The 21,141-nt window shown below is 42.5% G+C and overlaps 1 protein-coding gene across 2 annotated transcripts in view; it reads left to right on the forward strand.

Annotated features, from left to right (window-relative positions):
* Positions 1–8,223, forward strand: part of LOC130126389 (CAP-Gly domain-containing linker protein 4-like) — a 57,223-nt gene extending 49,000 nt beyond the window's left edge. For both annotated transcript variants that reach the window (XM_056295878.1, XM_056295879.1), the window contains 4 exons: positions 2,760–2,883; positions 5,456–5,520; positions 5,655–5,733; positions 6,179–8,223. In XM_056295878.1, coding sequence (XP_056151853.1) covers positions 2,760–2,883; positions 5,456–5,520; positions 5,655–5,733; positions 6,179–6,575 — 665 coding nt within the window. In that variant the 3' untranslated portion in view covers positions 6,576–8,223. The remainder of the gene's footprint in view (positions 1–2,759; positions 2,884–5,455; positions 5,521–5,654; positions 5,734–6,178) is intronic.
* The last annotated feature ends 12,918 nt before the right edge of the window (positions 8,224–21,141 follow it).

Here is a 21,141-nt window from a genome sequence, read left to right on the forward strand (position 1 = left end):
CTGGGTGCAAATTAAGAACACAAGGTTTAGGGCAGTCGGGGACTGGATTTAAGCAAATCTGAGAAATGCATTTTCTAACTTCGTTCCAGAATTTTTGTATCTGAGGACAACTCCATAAGCATTTTGATAAGGTGCCTTTTTGCGCACTGCATTTGACACAGATATCAGGAATATTTGGATTCATCTTATTCGGTCTAACCGGAGAAACACGAGTCCCCCATAATCCAATGCTTGAATCAGTTTGAGATAGGTATTTATTGTTATGAGTTGAGTCCTTGAGCGTCTCTCAATCCACTCCCCCTCTTAAATATCTTTTTGAAAGTCGTTTATCCATTGAGTTCTCTTGTGCTCAGTAGAATCTTTATGGTTTTTCACCAGTTTGTTATAGAGTAAGGATATTTGGTAACACTTTCTATGAAGCTTGCATCTATAACGCTCTATAAGCATCTATTGCCTCTATAACACCCATACTTTCCTATAATATGTATTACAATGACTAACAGCTATGGCTGAAGACTGAAATAGCACTGAAGTCTCATTATGCATCTCTACAAAACTTCAGCAAAACAAGTTTGCTATGACGCATTATCACATTTGACATAAACAGGCTAAGGATGACATATTTGTAATGCATAAATTCGTTTTAAATTGACACAATGTGTCATAAAGGTGGTTATGAGGTGTTGTGAGGGCGTATATGTGGTTATAATGAATCTTACAATGACATAGCTACACTTATAGCGCGTTATAGATGCTTATAGGGCGTTACAGATGCAAGCTTCATAGAAAGGATATTTGACCCCTACAGTTATTTTTATTATTATTTTTTCCCCCTACCTTTTCTCCCCAGCTGAACCCGGCCAATTACCCCACTCTTCTGAGCCGTCCCAGTCGCTGCTCCACCCCCTCTACCGATCCAGGGAGGGCTGTAGACTACCTCATGCCTCCTCCAATACATGTGGAGTCGCCAGCCACTTCTTTTCACCTGACAGAGAGGAGTTTTGCCAGGGGGCTGTAGCGCGTGGGAAAATCACGCTATTCCCCCCAGTTCCCCCTCCCACCCCAAACAGGCGCCCCGACCGACCAGAGGAGGCGCTAGTGCCCACGACCAGGACACATACCCCCATCCGGCTTCCCACCCGCAGACACGGCCAATTGTGCCTGTAGGGACCCCTGACCAAGCCGGAGGTAACCTTGGGATTTGAACCGGCGATCCCCGTGTTGGTATGCAATGGAATAGACCGCCATGCTACCCGGACGCCCCTACCATACAATTATTCACTGATAGATTTTCTAATGCGGGTAAAGGAGGTTGTATATCAGAGTGTCTCTGTGCATAAAGGAAGTTCCTTAACTGTAAATATTTTAAAAAGTGTGTCTGAGGTATACCATATTTATTTATAAGTTCATCAAATGACAATAGTTTGTTCTCCTTGAATAGATCCATAATTTTATAGATACCCTTTGTTGCCCACATATTAAAGCCACGGGGTCTCATTCATAAAACAGTGCATAGGATCCTTACTAAAAGTGTACGTGCGCACAAAAGCCGAAAATGGCCCGCACCGAATAAATGAATAAAATCGGACTTAAATGTGTGAGAGGCATCATTATACAATCTGACTTCAATTCACCACATCGCCGTCTGCGTGTGCGTACGGGTGTGCACATGCCCCCGTCAAGTTTGTTTTTATAGATCACAAATTTTGTGCGGGAAGTGCCGTACGCCTCTTTCAGGCTCTTGTTTTGTGCGTACACGATGGTTATAAATGAGACCCCTGGTCTTTTTTGCCAGGAGAGACGCTGTCATACCCCCATACCGGTTAAAAGCATGAAAGTAAAGCAGATTCACCCAGGAATGATTGTAATTCAGGGCAGACACTAGTTGTGTCTCTCACAAAGGGGTTGTCAGTGAGCCTCTTGAGTTTTTTGACAGGGGCAGAGTATAAAACAGTGTCAAGTCACAAGCCTCTGGTACAGATGATTTCACTTTGTACCCATGTCAAGAAAGGCTCGGATGAGAACCAGCACATTGCTGCTGTAAGCTGAGCAGCCCAAAAGTAACATTGTAAAGTGGGTAATTGTAGCCCTCCTCTCTCATATGGCAAATAAAGAAGTGAAAATTGTAACCTTGACCTTCAGTTATTCATAAATAAACGTTGTAAATAGTTACTTCATTTGTGAAAAGAACTGTGGTGGTGGGGGTAGAGGGACAGAGGGAAATAGATATAAAAACCTGGGCCGTATATTCATCCTGATTACATTTCTACATCCCAATAAGGGAAATTGGCATTTGGCAACAGACATGGGCACAAGTCCATGAATACTGGGATGGCATCCAGCTCTTTACCTGTGACCCCTGTCCATAGGGCTACTGGTTGTGTCAGGAAGGGCATCCGACGTAACATTTTGCCAAGTCGTTATGCGGATTGACAAGACCATGCCGGATCGATCGAGGCCCGGGTCAGCAACAACAGTTATTGGTGCTGTGCCCTCACAGAGTACCGATGGAAACTGTACAATCCACTGTGGCGACCCCTGAGAAACAAGGAACAAGCTGATAGAAGAAGAAGAAGATAAGGGAGGGCATAGATGACCAGCTGTTCATAGATTCAGTTGCTGCAGTCATCATAAGTTCATAGTTACAAGACACCCAAGTCCTCTCATTTGTCCAATTTGGGTGTAGTACTGGACGTCTTTAGACGCTTACCTCAGCTGCCTATCTGATTTGCTTGTGATGTTTCTCTTCATCTGTCCAGGACTCTGGCTGGGCATCGAGCTGGACAAGCCCAGCGGTAAAAACAACGGATCTGTGGGAGGTGTGAGTTATTTCAGCTGCCCACCTAAGCACGGTGTCTTTGCCCCTCCATCACGAGTTCAGAGGTTAGTAGAGACTTTTTTTAAAGAATCCCGCCGATGTTCATTTCGTGATTGTGGTCTTTTACTGTTGGAGAATCTGCCAATATCCACACAAAGAAACAAAGTCAGATCCATCGACCCAGAGTCAAATGATTTTGGTCCATGGATTTTTTTTAAAAATGTAATAATATGTGCCAGAAACCAGCAGCCGCAACTGGAGAATTTGGCTGGAGGTGGTGTTTCATTGCTCCCCCCTCGTCATTATGTCTGATTGCAGTAGTCACCGTCTGTTGACAGTGCCATTTGTGGGATTGGTGACATATCTGACTCTGCCTTCCATGCAGAGAATAGTGGCACTCAGTACTGTTGATTCACGGGAGTCAGACTTGTCAAAGGTGAAGCCTGAGGGCCCCCCCCCTCCGCCACGTCTCTTAAATTTGATGTGGCACCTAATAATGAACCAAACCACCCCCTGATAATAAATATAGGAGACAAATAATGAAAATATGTATCATTTGTTAAGGTCCCAATTAAAAATGTATTTCAGGTAGTAGTCTCCCAGAGGGGATTTGAATACCCTAAGAGAATTGTGGGTAAAAACACGAGCATGAATCAAAGAAAGAAACATCGACATAAATGAATCAATATTAAAGCTTTTACCCGTACACCTGTTAACACTAACACTGCATGTTATGAACTCGTATGATGTCTTGATGCATGCTCAATAATCCAGGTAAGAAAATCAAAGAATCGGTTCATCTGGATACGACGTTTATTGACAGATTCAACCCTCTTTGAAACTGGTATGATTTTTTTTTTATGTGTTCAGAAACAGCTACTACCTTGCTGTTGCATCTCGTCAAATGAATGTTTGCTTAATCTTGCATCCAAATCTTGATGAAAGGGGTTTTCTGTCATCTGGTAAGTTATACACCTGGTGGAAAGTGAGAGTCAGATCGACTCTGTGATATTGTTTGGACGTCTTTTATTCCTGCTGCTGACAGCCAGGCCTACTTTGACTGCAGCTTATGTGCCTCTTTGCCTACTTTTCGATCAGCTGCCTGCTGAGAATTGGACTCACGCCCGCAAGGCATCCTTAGTGACCTATCAAAATAGTACATGAACAAAGGTGAATTCCGCTAGAGGCCCCATTATTTCTTCAGATTAGATGGGGCCAGCAGACTACTGAGTCAAAGTGTTGACTCAACAGCAGCATAAAGTGCCAAACTGGATATTTTCAGAGATCTCCTAATCCTCGGGATATAGAAAAACATTGTCTGACATACATATTCAAAAGGCACTGAGCAGTGAGAGAGACCACGGTGTTTGCTATGAGACCTTGTTTTGCTCCGCATTATCTGCAAGTAGCACAAAGTTTTATGGGTTTTGTTTTGTTTTGTTTTTTACCCCCCCCCTTTTTTTCCCCCAAGTGTATCTGGCCAAATACCCCTCTCTTCCGAGCCGTGCTGATCTCTGCTCCACCCCCTCTGCCGATCCGGGGAGGGCTGCAGACTACCACATGCCTCCTCCGATATATGTGGAGTTGCCAGCCGCTTCTTTTCACCTGACAGTGAGGAGTTTTGCCAGGGGGACGTAGCGCATGGGAGGATCACACCATTCCCCCCACTCCCCCCCGAACAGGCACCCCGACCGACCAGAGGAGGCGCTAGTGCAGCGATCAGGACACATACCCACATGTAAGGGCCCGCTGGTTTGGATCAAGATATACCACCTTTCTGTATCCACTTGCCATGCATCATGATGCAGACCACCTACTCAGTTGGGTCATCCGACGCTTTACTTCCTCACTTCGGTGAAAACTGCAGAAAAGACGAAGCTGGCCCTTGCTTACCGTCCTATTGTCGTGTTCCCCTCTGCTCCTTTTGAAATGTTTTTTTTTCCTAATTAACCCTGGGGGCAGTCGGTATGCTTAGTGAAGCACATGCCCCGTTTCTAATGGAGAATCTGTCATTCCCACCATCCAGCAGCTTTCCTTTTTCCCTTCTGTCAGCAGCTATCAGCACCTATTAGGAAAACAAACAGCAAGTCCTTATGCATTCCTTTTCCCCCTCACGCTCTGTACCCCCCCCCACACACACACCCCTCAGTAAACAAGATAAGACTGTTTCACCCCCCCTTTTCTACCTCTCGTCCTTCTCACAATGGCTTTCAAAGTTTTGTGGTATTATCACTGTCGCGTGTAGGTCAAGAAAACATCACTAAGCTGGACAGGTACTCTTGTCCATACTGCAGAACGGTGTTTTTTTCTTCTGCTTCCTGTTGTGCACTCATTGTCAGATGACAGCATCCTCAAAGGCTGTCTCTGTCAACTATGTATGAACTCTGCAGTGTTCGCTAAATAGCAATACATTTTGGGACTTTGCATAGCAGAATTGCATTGGATATTTTCCCAAGTTCATTCTCTGTTTGGTGCAGCGGTGAAATGGGATTGACGTAAACCCGGGACAACAATAAAATGGATTTCCTAAAGTTTTACGCTGTGTGCGGTTTACCTGCATTGTATGAATATTTTTCAGGTTATTTGCATAGATAAGAGGAATACACCCTGAGGTTACTGCGGTTTGTTTATGTGCAGGATCCACGGTTCTGTTGACTGCCTTTCAGAGCTCTCCTCATCACGCCTCAATCGTCTTTACAGCGGTGAGTCTTGGCTGAGAAGATTATTTATTTGAAAAAAACGTGTCTTTGTGTCGGCGTCTTGCTGGTCATGGTTGTGTTGGCGTTTATGTGGTAGCACCTCGTTTTGTTGAGGCTCTTATGGTTTGCTGTGCCAGGGACCATGCGGCGGAGTTTCAGCACGTCGTCGGCCATTGCCCCGCCAAAGGAGACGAGCAGAAAAAGCCCCGTTAACAGGTGTGGTTCTCTCTCTCTCTCTCTCTCTCTCTCTCTCTCTCTCTCTCTCTCTCTCTCTCTCTCTCTCTCTCTCTCCCTCTCCCGCTCTCTCTCTGTCTCTCTCTTTTATATCCCACACAGCCCTCACTTTTCTCCTAGTGCTTTCCAGCTTCATCCTAATCCCCTGCAGTAGTGGCAGAATCAATACTGATAAGACTCAGTTGTATTAGTCAGCAAAAGGTGGCTTAATTTTTTTTTTAAATGCCCAACGCATGATTATGGTTATAATGAGAGAGATCACAGAATCCATGATCAATTCCCTTCACATCCGCCATCCAATAAATCTTCGCATTACCTCCTCTCAACCCACATGCCTTTGCCCATGAATCTTATTTATTTGTTTGTCTTTTCTTTTTTTTTATCTCACTATATTTACCCCTTCTTCCCATTCTTTCTTCTCTAAAAGGAACCGGTCCAATCTCACCCGCCGACGCTGGAGCACCCTCAGCAGCAGCAGTGGCGGTGGCGGTGCTGGCACTGGTGGCAGGGTCCACAGCAATACCGGCGGGTCTGGGACCAGCTCCTCGCCTGGTCCAGACGGCCAAGTCCGCCTCCACCTGGGCATGCAGGTCCTGTTGAGCAGCGCCAACGAGATGGCGATCATCCGCTACCTTGGCACGGCGGACTTCGCCCCGGGTCTTTGGCTCGGCCTGGATCTGCGCAGCCCCAAGGGCAAGAATGATGGCTCGGTGGGCGGACGCCGCTACTTCAGCTGCCGGCCGGGCCACGGCGTGTTGGTCCGGCCCAGCCGCATCACCTACCGTGGCATCAACGGCGCGCGGCTGGTGAATGAGAACAGCTGAGACTGCGGATTCGGAGAGAGAAGATGAGGGGTGTGTAGGAGCGGTGTTGCAGGAAGCCCTGAGGAGTGTGAAGTCTTTTCTTTCTATATGTTTGATCTGCTGCACTTCCTTATTGGCTACCTAAATTATACTACCTAATTAGTTTATCCTCAAGGGAAAAGTTTCACCTCGGTTCATTATTAGCTTCTCATTCATTTTTTTCCCTGTTAATTTACTTTCTCATGCAGGTTTCTTTTGTGTTCTGTGCTCCTCCTAAAATGATGTGAGCTCCAGAAGGGCACAGGTGTTGTAACTGAGACTACAGACCCAACTAGATTTCGACTGATGAGGGCGCAAAGAAGCACTTTATTAAACTCACCTACAAGGGTGAAAGGCTGAAATTTGGTTTGGAAGGGTATGAACATATTACAAGACATAATACCTTGCACTAGTGTTGGTCTCACTGCATTGAAAGGAAATTGTCAGAACGATCGACCAGATGATGTTATGGATCTGCACATGTAAAAAAAAAATCTTCATCCCAAAAGCTCATTTGTATCCCGTCATTATCAGCTAAGTGTGGGAGCTGTTGAAACTTTCCTCAACTGAAAAAGTACACCCATACCAAGATAAGCACTTTAAATAAATGAGGAAAGGTGTGTTTTCCAGGGGCAGAGGGTTGTTGAGTGACATACCTGTTAACAAATTGCTTTAACTTGAATCAAATCATAAGGTGAACTGTAAATGAACTGCTGTTGAATTATACTTGCGCCAGTTATTTCAATTTTCTAATGGTTGCACTAATGGAGTACAACGACCTATTGTCAGGAAGCTGTACACAGCCTTGTCCCGTAGCACGGCTGTTGGTCCACCTGTTGAAAACCAGCGTTGCCGCCGATACGAAGCGGCGTCGTTTCATTTCCGAGCTTTATATAAGCACTTTCCACACAGGGAATATGAGGTCATCTATAAATTTGAAGAGCCCGGATTACTTTTTGATGAAAGCTTTCTGGGCAGACCTGCAGATAGCATTGATCATGGCTGTAGAAACCGGGCCCACTGCTTAGTAAAACATCCATGTAGCATCCAGTTAGGGGTCGTGGACCACAACAGGAGCCCAAGATACCAATGTAGAATCTTCACTGTGGTTCTTCCATTGATCAGTATAGTCAGACCCTATGTGATTGAAAACCACCGTTAGGCCCAGCACAAGGTTGTCTGATTCCCCCCCCCCCCCATATTCAAGAGATAAGAGAAAGTGGATGCCTTGAAAGCTAGGACCAGTCTCATCACTCATTTCCATTGAAATGATCTTTTCTGACAATAGAAAGTTGTTTTTTTTTGTTTTTTTGCATAAAGGCCTTTTCTGTGGTCACATCTTTGCATCACTTCTGCAGTATGACAAGGTTTTCCATATAACATATCCCATCTATATATACACATGCATAACTAAGTATGTATGAATTACCCGAGTATTAAGAATATGACTGATCTCAAATTGCACTAATGGGTATGATAGTGATTTGGTGCTGTTTGTGTGGTTAACAGGTTGTGTTCATTCCTGAATTAATTAATGTGTGTATTTGCAGCTATGTGTGCAATTTGTGCTAAGGTTTTGGTGTGATTCATTTACACCTAGTGTAAAAAGCAGTATTTGTAAAATACTAAATAAAGAATTCTATTCTAATTTCACCAGCTGTCTCTGAAGTCTGTTTCTTCATCTGTTGTGGGCATCGAAGGAAAGAGGAGAGAGGGTTTTGCAAGAGTTTTTATTTTGAAAAGGGTTGTCTGGGGACTACAAGTCAAAATAAAAACATATAACATTTCTGCTCACTCCCTGTCTGACACCTCAGGGCCGGCCAAGTCAAAGCTTTATAAGCCATACTGAGGTGGCTTTATTGACTGTACTCTGGGTGCACAGATTTAATTATGAATGCAAATCTCTTCTGAGTATCTTTGTAGTGTTTTTACAATAAAAAGCTGTCAATTTGAGTGGCTAGCCCCATAATTTGCCCTCAATTTTCCCATAATTGCAAAATTGGGTTGTATCCAAAGGTGCCATGATGGGAAGTGATCTAGTCTGTTGCTCTTCAGTCAGTGGAAGTACAGACATCTATGTAGGTCCAAAAGGGGGAAAAAAATCAGATTTTCCAGCCATTGTGTGGTAAAGATCTGATCTCGTCATAGCTGTTTAGATTTGCATACTTATGTAATCGAGATTTTTTTTTTTTAGCATCTCAGCACTGAAGTATACATCTGATAGCGTGCTGGCTTAGTGATTAGCACTGCTGCCTCACAGCATGGAAGTCTGTTGGTTCCCTCTGGGTGTACTGGGTTCCCCCCACAGTCAAAATAAATGTGTGTCAGGTGAATTGGAGACTACATTGCTCATAGATATGAATGGTGCGTGTGTGTGTGTGTGTGTGTGTGGGTGTGTGTGGGTGTCGTGATGAAATGGCAACCTGTCCAATGAGTCTTCCTTTCGCTGACTTGCCTCTGGGATTTGGACTCCAGCACCCTTAATGACCCCGAGGTAGATTAAATTGGCATGAAGAATAATAAAAAAAAGTTCCTGCGTCGATATCAAATCTGATTCTTCTTTACGTTTCATGAATTTAAGTATTGAGAAGTACAGCCTCAGAAAAGTGGCAAATAAGAATAGGTTGCGCATCCACATCTGGAACAGGAGGAGAGATACTGAGCGATGGCAAGTGGGAGGAGGGGTACTTTCTCAAGGCCCTTTAGAAAGGCCGCCCAGGTCTTGTGAAAAGGCATAAAACATTTTTAAATGCATTTCTCTGTTCTTTTTTTGTTATTTAATCTTTTCTGTTTAGATGTTCCTTTACCTTTAAAATATATTTATATATTACGTCTATCCGTATTGGCAAGGGAAAGCCAATGAGTATTTTTTTTTGCCAGCAGTTACTGGGTGGTAAAAGAAACAGCGTGGATTGGCCAGGTCCTCTGTGAGCTTTGAGAAGGCTCCGCCAATGCAAAGCCAATTGAGACACGTTGTTGAGTGATGGCACAATCAGCCAATCAAAATTCGAGTTGAAATGGGCGCGGCCGTTTGGTATTTACAGGTGACAGCCAATCATGGAACGGAAGAGAGCTAGCCAAAATTGTTTGGCGTTAGCAAGGTAATAGCGTGGTGGTGCCAGGATGTCGTAACGAAAAGGAATTCGTTAGAAGCTAACAACCACCTTTTCTTTTTTCTTTTCGCGTGTGTAAATAACTAACCAATCAATCAATCAATTGTGAGCCGGTGATCGCCCACTTCACCAAAAAGTACAGGAAATGAGCGTCAAATGGTGAGTCCCTTTTTTTTTAAAAAAAAGCTAATCGCTGCTGATAGCTATCTAGCTAGCTACACGATAGGCCTCGGCGATTTCTTCCTGTTACGGGTGCTGAACTGGGAGGTTTTTGAGACTTTTATCAACGTTTCTTGCATGGACTGTTTCCTGGACTAGTTTCACCGTTTGTCATGGCCACTGTCAGGAGAAAATATGATACAACCGAGGTCTATTGCCAGCATTATCTCGGTATACAATGGAAACCCATTAGGGCCCACCTGGGCTTTACTGGGCCCAGTCCGGCTCAGCCCCTCATGGTACTGATCTGGGATATGAGGTATAAATGCTCTGTTTGTATGGCTGGTCTCTCAGTAAGCAGGCATGTGACCATTGTACCTGTAAAGTGTCTTCATTGCTGCTATGTTGGAAGTATTAACAGTATAATGTTGTGTTTTGCACGCATTGTGATCATTATTTTGTTTGCTGAGTTGTTAAACGTTTGATGGTTTGTCGGTCCGATGGAAGACGGAAGGCAGTGTGCATTCAGTGCCAGCACGGTTTGACCAGTCAGTGAAGTCTTGGCTGTTTAAATTAATTTCAGAGGATTTATTGGCGTTGTTTTAAGCAACACATTACGAGATCATTCTGCATATAAGCCATACTAAATTGGGTTTGCAAAGGCTTTTTCTCTCTCTCCACACCCCCCCCCCCACCGAAGGCCTTGGTGCAATAGCCATGGTTCACCGCTGGGGTAGTGTACTGAATTAGATGTGCAAGGTGAGGGGCAAAGCCTCATCTCTTGTCCAAATTCAAATGGTGTCCTGCCTACTTTTGCCATTGTTGTCATACACACTTTCCAGATGTAGTTGTAGTTATGCATGTGTCCAAATCTGTATTCAAAGTTATCCATGTCTTCCATTATGGGGATGATCATAACAGCAGTGGCAATAAACAGAAAAAAAACCCTCTCAACACCACAATGACCGTGTGACATATCAATTTAGCCACTACAATAACAAATATCAAATTATCTTTTTTTTTATCGTCTTCAGTTGCTGATCACAACGTGTTTGGAACCACAAGTCAGACCTGTAGTTGGAAACGCACCCCAGATTGACTAGACTGGCATCTGCATCTTTTTGCTGAGAAAAATGGATAGTTAGATTAGCTAGATTAGAAAATCAGATTAATATTAAGACAAGGATAAATGATTAAGATAAAATAGGATTAAGATAACACTTTATTGATCTCCATAAGGGAAATACAGCAGCTAAGCAAAACAGACTATACCAGTTACAATATCTACAGCAGATCCTATAACCTAAAGTACATACAGTTAAGGTACTATAAATAAGAAAAAACGTCCCAAAAGATATGTAAAAACATTTTTTTTTGCAGAAGGATGTGTGAATAAAATTAACTTGTGCTATTTTACACCTCAGTCATGAACCTCGATGTTCTCCATAACTAACCTGCAATACATAGAGACAGTTTTTTCATTGCCTGCTAAACATAACCATGTAAGACATTATGAGAAATTTATAGATGTATGTTTAGGATGGTAAATGTGCTTTTCCAGAGACTGTAGACTCTCATGATCACATCAATGTTCTGACAACACTCCTGGCTTTTGTTGGTCCTGAGTCCTGAGCCAAAAAGTAAAGTATTAACATCACACAGGGTTTACGTTGACAAACCTGTGTTCACCACACTATCATGTTTTGCAAGTTAGATAAACCACTTAAGAGCTGTACCAAGCTCGACTCTGCCACCTGGATAAGACAGCAGCACCTTTCCATATGAAGTATATTGTCCATCAGTGATTATAGCCAACTGTCGCAGGTGGGCTGGCTGGCCCCACTAACTTTACCTTTCCAAGTGCATATGGACACTGTTCGTTATCTTGGTTGGCAAACTGTTGGCTTCCTGCAGTTGTCTGCTATTAGATTTGTTTATCATCTGTGTCACGTCATCCCCTCTCTGTCATTTGAGCCTCTTCTTTGAGTGAAATCTGTCTTGTTGATGGCTCATTTGAATCAGCTGGTGTTTGAAGTGCACGAAGTCCAACATTCAACCCAACCTCCACCAGAGATCGCTCCAATGTATATGCACTATTGAAAGTTGCTGATCCTCGTATAAACAAGCAGATGAAGCTGTGCAAGAGGCCATAGAAAGGCAGAGTACTCTACAAGGGGAGCACAATTTTCGGGGAAACAAAAAGTCATGTTTCCAGTCTCTGCCCCCCCCACCCGCTCTCTGTGTGGTAATATATCTTTGTTGTCAGTAGTACAAGGAAGAATAAGATAAGATGACAAATACACAGTAGGCTGACCTTGGATGTGGCTCTGAGAGATAGAGCGGCTTGTGATGCATCACTTTATCGCTTTGAATCCCAAACCCCCAGTATCTAGAAGTGTGATTTTATTTTTTATTTTTTTGTCAGTGGTGTGAACACCTGTAAATACTGTGATAGATTTGAAAGCAGAGGCAAAGCTCAGACATGGCTTGGTGAGGTAAGCACTTATTCGCACCATCAGCACCTCCCTGATGGGAGACAAACACTCTGTCTAAAACCCTACAGGAAGGCCCTCGACTGTAATTTTACATTTTTGATAAAAGGCCTTGAAACTGGTACTTTAGATAATTATGGATTGCTATGAACAAGTGAATAAATGCTGTAGCATACTGGCAGTTGCACAGGCTTCTACAACACAGCAGCGATATCAGCGGTTCCTAAATTGCCCATTATGATGGTGTATCTTCTATACTTATTACATGTAGAAGAAATGTCCTAGTGAACTTGGGGGGGCAGATTTTGATCATTTCTTTGCGGGATTTGTAAACACAATACACAAATTTGTCCAATGATAGAAGAACCTAAGACATTGTAATTTTTTTTCTACTACCAATGTCATTATTATGTGCTTGCACAAATGTACATGTGTATGGAAAGGATGGAAAGGAGATGGCGATGGAGATAGTGGGACAGGCTGGTCCATTTTGGAGATCTTTGGTGGTTTTAATTTCCAAGAAGATCTTATTCCGCTGATCTGCTTGAACACACGAGGCAATGGGAAAAAAAACTCGACAATCTGGTCAAAATTGTCGCCTGCAATGTAATTCTCTGTTCACTCATTTGCGTCTGTCGAATTCGCAGTATAATGAAAAATTCTGAAATCATGACTGGGTGGTAGTTTTCATGATATTGCAGTTGGGTGTTTGTTTTCTTTTCAGTACAGAGGCTGAGATGTTTTGTTCCATAACTAATAATTTTTTCAAAAACTTTTTTTTTTTACCTTGAATGATAATTTGATAGAAAAGACTGTAGATTATTTATGATAATCTATTCAGCCTATCAAAATTATGGCATGATATACAAAATAATCCACACTTGTCTAACGTAAAGTTTGAAATTGTACAAAAACTTCAGTTGTGGAGATAAAATCCAGATGAACGTCCCACACTGTTCTGATGGTCACAGACAGTGGAGAATATTTTCTATTGCGTTCTCTCAAACATTTGGTAAGTTATATTTTCTAAGAGGTGTACAACTTACATTTAAACATCTATGATCACATAGGGGCGCCCCGGTGGTTCACCTGGTAGGACGTGTGCCATGTGGGGATGGATCCTTGCTGTGGTGGCCTGGGTTTGGGTCCAGCCCGGGCCCTTTGCTGCGTGTCGTCCCCTCTCTTTCCTGCCTTTCCTGTCTCTCTCTACTATCGCTCTCAAATAAAGGTGAAAAATGAAAAAGAAAAAAAAATTTACCACAAAGGGATCAGTTTTCCAAAAATCTTTAACAGATTTTTATGACTTGGAGTTGAAAGATTCTCTGTACCAATTTGGCGGCATTTTAACCTGACAAGTCAAGAGTAGGGCGGCGTAGTGGTTAGCATGGTTGCCTTGCCTCACAGCAAGAAGGTCCTGGGTTTGAACCCTGGGGTTGTCCAACCTTGGGGGGGGGGGCATCCCAGGTCGTCCTCTGCGTGGAGTTTGCATGTTCTCCCCGTGTCTGCATGGGTGTCCTCCGGCTGCTCCGGTTTCCTCCCACAGTCCAAAGACATGTAGGTCAGGTGAATTGGCCGTACTAAATTGTCCCTAGGTATGAATCTGTGTGCGTGTCGGCCCTGTGTGATGGCCTGGCAGCCTGTCCAGGGTGTCTCCCCACCGGCCACCCAATGATTGCTGGAATAGGCTCCAGCATCCCGCGACCTGAATTCGGATAAGTGGCTTGGATAATGGATGGATGGAAGCTAGAATAATTGGAGTTTGTTTGGTTTCACTTTAGAAAAGAATAGAGCAATGGGCTTTCTAATTGGCTACAGGTTGCAGTAATGTAAACTTTCTTTACAAATTGGCAGGTGTGTTCAGAAATGTCAACTGTCTAGGACAAACAGATTTTTTTTAATTTATTTACACATTTTTGCCATTAAGATTTGGTTACTATGTGAGTAGTCTCGCCTGCTTTTACCAGTCATGACCAAGTATCACTATTCATCTTGAAAATGACCCTATCAAGCGTATAAGCAAAATGTCATGAAAATCTTTAGGTCAGTTATGAGATCTACATTTGGTGTTTTGTGTGTGTGTGTGTGTGTGTGTGTATATCTGTCTGTGGCTAATCTCTTATACTACTGGGCCTATCAGCCTATATATACACTTCTTTTTGTTTTTGCAGTTATGACCGTATGATCAAAAATCTCTTGTGGTTTTGGTGATTAAAAACTGTTTGTTCTCCCTATTGCCGCTCCCTATCTTCATTCACCCAACACTGCTCTGTCGCTGAGCGATCAAAGTCAACTGTGCGCATGCATGTGGCTCACACTTCGATCGGTCAGCGACAGTGTCAAAACATTATATCATTCTTAAACGTAAATGAGAAGTCAGTCAAGTCAATTTTATTTATATAGCCCTACTACTACTACTTTCAGCTGCTCCCGTTAGGGGTCGCCACAGCGGATCATCCGTTTCCATTTCTTCCTGTCCTCTGCATCTTCCTCTGTCACACCAGCCACCTGCATGTCTTCCCTCACCACATCCATAAACCTCCTCTTTGGCCTTCCTCTTTTCCTCCCCCCTGGCAGCTCCATATTCAGGGCTATTTATTCATATAGCCCATTATCACAAATTACAAATTTGCCTCTGTGGGCTTTACAGCTATACAACATTCTGTCCTTAGACCCTCGCATCAGCTAAGGAACAGCTCCCTAAAAAAAACCTTAAACAGGGAGAAAAAATAGGAAGAAACCTCAGGGGGAAGCAATAAAGGAGGTATCTCTTTCCCAAGATGGACAGGCGTACAATGGATGTTGTGTTTACACAATTTACTGAATACAGCATTGAAAGAAGATAACAGAATCATAATGGAATTGTATATGAAGATTATGATGAGGAGGATGCCAAGCAGTGTCCACATGCCATCAGAACAGCCCAGGACCTGAGCCACGCGATCACCATGTAGACTTGACAGGAGGACAGACTACACATGCACCCAGGGGAGACTCGCATCACACCAGTCACATAGACGAGAGAAGAGACAAGAAAAACATTTATCACACATCTTAGTGAGAGAAGGATATAACATTGAAACAGGATAACAACATTATATGGATTTATAAGATCTTTTCATTCATGAATGAATGAATGAATGAATTTTGTTTATAAGATCTATAAAAGCAAAATGTGATGAGGGGGATGCCAAGCAGTGTCCAGGTGGTGACCACTGTCACCATGGATACCTGGCAGGAGGACATACTATGCATGCACATGGGAAAGTCACATCACGCCATTCACATACACAGAAGAAGAGGAAGGAGAAGACATTCAGAGAGGCAGAAAAGACATGTAAAAGAAGAGAACAGTTTGCAATAGTCAATATACTCTATAATCTCGTCAGCAGAACAGTGGTTGGTAAATTCACTGAGACAGAAACTGACCCATCATGCAGTACAGGTTGTGAACTACTCATTTAAAGGCAACTAATTGTGGGTTAAGGCAAAAAGATCAATTTTAAGTTTGGATTTAAAGGACTCAACAGACTGTCTGACGGCAGCAGGCAGGTTATTCCGCAAGAATGGTGCCCAATAGGAAAAGACGCTGTCACCTGCTGACTTCTTTTTAACTCTGGCTACACAAAGTAGCCCTGTATTTTGAGAGCAGCGAGGTTGAGATGGAATGTACGGTTTAAGGAGATCAGACAGGTAAGATGGGGCAAGCCCGTTTAGGATTTTATAAGTCAGCAGAAGCACCTTGAAGTCTGATCTAACATGGATAGGAAGCCAATAAAGGGAGGCAAGAATTGGTGTAATATAGTCGAATTTTCTTGTTTTAGTTCGGAGTCTAGCTGCAGCATTTTGAACCACCTGAAGACTTTTAAGTACTAGCATGTGGTAGACCTGAAAACAACATTTCAATAATCAAGTCTAGATGAAACAAATGCATGTATTAGAGTCTCTGTGTCAGCCATAGACAGGAAAGACTGAATTTTAGCTATGTTACGTAAGTGAAAAAAGGCAGTCTTGGTGATTTCTTTAATGTGCTTATCAAAGGAAAAGTTGGGATTAAACGTAACACAAGATTTTTGGCTGCCCCACTGTGAAATCAAGAGTTGTCGATTGTTATTGTTGCTTGATCAAATTGGTGTCTGTGTCTAGCAGCATCTCAACTAGCATCTGTTTCATCCAAATTTAAAAGCAGGAAATTTAGTGACATCCAACGTTTCACAGCAGCCAAGCTACTGTGAAACAAGACAAGACAAAATGCTGCCAGACAAGTAGGACTTAAGACGAGAGAGCTAAGCCAGAGACACCAAAATTACAATTTATTCTGTCTAATAGTATACAGTGATCAGTGGTGTCAAAGGCTGTACTGAGGTCCAGTAGTAGAAGCACAGAGGTAGAATCAGAGTCCATAGCAAGTAGATTGTTCACCACTCTGGTCAGAGCAGTGTTAGTGGAGTGACGGGCCCTGAAAGCGGATTGAAAAGGTTAATTTAGATGGTTTTCTTCTATATGGGTCAAAAATACACAACTCTCTCTAGTACTTTAGAAAAGAATGGAAGATTAGATATTGGTCGATTGTATTTCGCAAGTCAGCAAATAATTTACTGCTCATCAGCGCAGGAGAACCGGAGGAACACTGGAGTTATCGTCTCTGTCTTTATTTTCATAATATAATAAAGCTGGGTAAACTGTTTACACTCGCACATGTGGAACTCACATCTACGGTTGACTCAGATCAGGCAGCAACATGATCAAAAGTTGTTAAAAGAATTCTGATAATCCAAAAAATGTGGAAGTTATAAAGAAACAACTTCCTCTAGGTTGCATTCAAAACAGGAAGTGTTGCATATTCTTTTCGCTGCCCGATCTGAGTCAGTCGTAGAGATGAGTCGCGCATGCGTGATTATAAACGGTTTACCCAGCTTTATTATATTATGAAAACAAAGACAGCATTAGAGTTGAACCAAAATGGTCGCATCGCCAAACCTTTTCTTTTTGGAAAGTGCAAGTTCATATTAGACTTCGTTGCATTTGTGTGAGGGTCCGCCTAAGAGGCTGCGCATCCACAGACTGAAGGCCGAAAAAAGAAATTTGAGGGTTCCTGTACTTCTTGCTTGGACCTCTAATAAGCGTTGATAAGAAAGCAGTCTTGATGCATGTTCAATAATCCAGGTAAGGAGTCAGTTGAGACTGAAGGAAGTCACTTAGATGAGTGATGAAAGGTTTCTCCCAATAAACGTTGTGTCCAGATGAACTGATTCCACTTTCTGTGATAAGAAAGCTGTTTAGTTTTGGATGTTTTGAGGGATTTAAAAGAAACAATTATACCCCCCCCCTTTTTCTCCCCAATCGTATCTGGCCAATTACCCCACTCTTCCGAGCCATCCCAGTCACTGCTCCACCCCCTCTGCCGATCTGGGGAGGGCTGCAGACTACCACATGCCTCCTCCGATACATGTGGAGTTGCCAGCTGCCTCTTTTCACCTGACAGTGAGGAGTTTTGCCGGGGGGACGTACTGTGTGGGAGGATCACGCTATTCTCCCTAGGTTCCCCAACCGACCAGAGGAGGCGCTAGTACAGCGACCAGGACACATACCCACATCTGGCTTCCTACTCACAGACATGGCCAATTGTGTCTAGGGACCCTCGATCAAGCCAGAGGCAACACGGGGGATTCAATCTGGGATCCCTGTGTTGGTAAGCAATGGAATAGGAGAAACTAGTATACTCTTAATTGTAGCTTTCACACATAAATACATGACACAGCTGCAAAACTAACAGGCTGCATACCAGAAATTGGGCACCAACTCCAAAGTTCAGAGTTAAAGTCACTGACACAAAATAGTCATTATATAGTAATTTATTCATTTTGGTGAATGTCATCTGAAGGGCAAATTACAGATTTTACCAGAGTCATAATACAATACTTTTATAATTACAACATTTTACAGGTGCAGTTCAGTTTGTCTTTTTACACAGAATGGTAGACATGAGCTGTGAAGGGAGCACAGGAATATTCCACATTTAACAGGTGCCAGAGAGGAAACAAATGTATTTCTTATTAGTCATTATTTTACTTGCTCGTCGACTTGCATTTGTCTCTACCAGTCACCGAGCGTCATGACTTGCCTACATACATGACAGTTTATCGTTGCTTTACTGCCTGAGGGACCGATAGTGCTGCTAAAAAAAAAGAGAGAGAAGGAAACCGAGCAGTGAAAAAGCAGCAAAAAACAGACACGCATGACCACTCCTTTAAATATCAACACTGGCTCGTAGGCCGTCATGTGATAGATGAAAGCATCTATTCTAATGCCACTGTAAAAAAGCCGACGGATTACACAGATGAGTGTTAACACAGCATATGAATGCACAGGTTACTTTTCAGATTCAAACTGACCAATCATTTTTTTACATTTTTTTTTTACTCTTGCTTGGGTCACGGTTTGAAATCGGATTCATTTGTATTCTGCAACAGTCATTCTGTAATAGCAAAAGATAAAAAAATATGCAAATTTAGGGAACACAGAGTGCTTTGACAGCAATTTGAAGGCAGAAATATCTTCAGCAATATCAAACATGTCAGTTTCTGAATTTTACCGGAAAGAAAGAAAATATGGTGACGATGCATTTTTATTTTGTTTTTGTAATTTTTTTACAAGTAATGAATTATTAAAAGGTGAAAAAGACGAATCTTAACCCTACCGTCTGAAATCACCCTTTCAATAGAATGACTTTTTCAACATCGGGAGAGTCTAAGGAACACTAATTTCAACCCAGTTGCAGCGGCCATGACTTATTACAAAGCGACAGAAATACCTGGAGGGTTGAACTTGTCTTACTATCTTGTTTTAATGTTCAGCAAAGAATATCTCCTTCACTTTCACTCATGCCTTTTCTCTTACCCGTTATATCTACCCCATATAAAAAGCACAGAATCACCTCTCTTATAAAGGATATAAATCACTTATGTTATATAGTCCAGCAAATTGGCAATTGGTCACTGGGGGGGGGGGGATGGTTTCAATACCTCAAAGATGATTTATCTTTTTAATTTAGAAAAAAAAAGTGCTGAAACTAAAACCTGCTGATGCAGGATGAATATGGTTTAGACTATAAGAAGCGTGTTCGTTAATAATTTAAAGAGCTTGTTCCAAACAATAAATAAATAAACAAGCAGGCAAGCAAACGGACACGTTTTCCCAATGTTTTTTTTTCTTTGTTTTAGTAAAAATGTCTCAGGTATCCAGTGTTCAGCGCAATGCTATCAATTGAAAAATAGTCCGACAGCAAGTTATTTCCTATGGTGAGGACTCCAAAACTAGCCCAGAGGGGGAACAGTGTGAGGGTTTTGAACTGGTGTCTCCAAAATCTGTGACGTGTCAGATTATGACTCCGCCTTCAAATGCCACCATTTCGCCCACCCTCCAACATGCTAATTCTAATCTTAGCCACACCAAATTAAAGCTGCAGTAGGCAACATGAACATTCTAATGCAAAACCTTCTGCCTCATGTCACTCCGCTAAGCCCCTCCCACCAAATGACCTCTGCATCGCTCTTCAGCCCCTTATACTCGTGTACAACCAGGAAATGTCAAAGCGAGACTTGTGAAACTCGTATCGTAGTTGATAATCTGTCCATGTAAAAAAAAAAGTCAGTGAATCTCTTAGTTACACTTACATTGTTCATATGTAGCAGCCATTTCGAGTCGGTCTTGTTAGGGTTAGGGTTGCGACCGGTGAGGCAGGGTGGATACGAATTGATAGCACATGGGCGTCTGCATTTGTAGAACAGCCAATTGGAATACCGTCTCTGAAATGACCTGTGATTGGTTAAAATCTTCCGTCCCGGGCTAGATTTTTTTAAAAATCCTGAATACAGAGCCAAGAGGAGGTGCAGAAGTCTACTTTCCTCTCAGACCAATTGAATTACAATATGCTGAAAGGTTATTATGGAATTTTTGCCTAATGACGCAAAAAAAAGAAACTGTCTACCCTATCTTTAACCATCACCTACCTAATACCTAATTCTAACTGCTGTATATTAGCCTGAATAGCGTATTTTAAAAGCAGGGTTACATAATCTGATGGGTCACAGACTTTGGTGCAAAACTGGGAACAAAAACAGACATTTTTTGTGGTCGACAGACAGTGACACCTTTTTAAATAGTACTACTGTCCAACTGCTGGCCAAAATATACGATCGAGTCTTTCATGTTTCCAAAACATAGAAATCTGAACACTCCGTCATATATATATTTTTGTCTTGTTTTAACTATGGCAGTCAGTGAACACACAGTAAATAAATACACTCTCCATTTATAACAGTTCTCCACTTTGTCCCGTCGTGACGAATTGTCTTTCCTTCTCAGCGTTCCCTCACTCCATCATAATCCATCCAGGATTGAAAAAATACATTTTTCTGAATTCTTTAAATTATTAAACACTCTACATAGTTTGCCTCGTAAGTCTTTTCATTTCTTTTTCCTGTTTGTTTTTAGTTCTCTCATGTGCTTTAGCATCCATGGTGACTTAAACACACCTTAAGATTCTCATGGGAAGGGAAAAAATAAAGACGACTGGACTCATCCAGTGGTGGGTGAAGCGAGTCTTGTCCTCTCTCGGTTATTTTAACGAACCAAGAACGGTAACAACGGTTTCTCAGGGACAGTAAGGAAGATGTAAAGCGGTCTCTGTCCCGGCACAGTGAAGGCCTTGTACCTCATGTACACACACAAAACCTCCAGACAAAAGACTAAGAAAAGATGAACGGAGGTAATGGGGCATGTGGG

This window comes from Lampris incognitus, chromosome 16 (genome assembly GCF_029633865.1).
Source record: "Lampris incognitus isolate fLamInc1 chromosome 16, fLamInc1.hap2, whole genome shotgun sequence".
Lineage (NCBI taxonomy): Eukaryota > Metazoa > Chordata > Actinopteri > Lampriformes > Lampridae > Lampris > Lampris incognitus.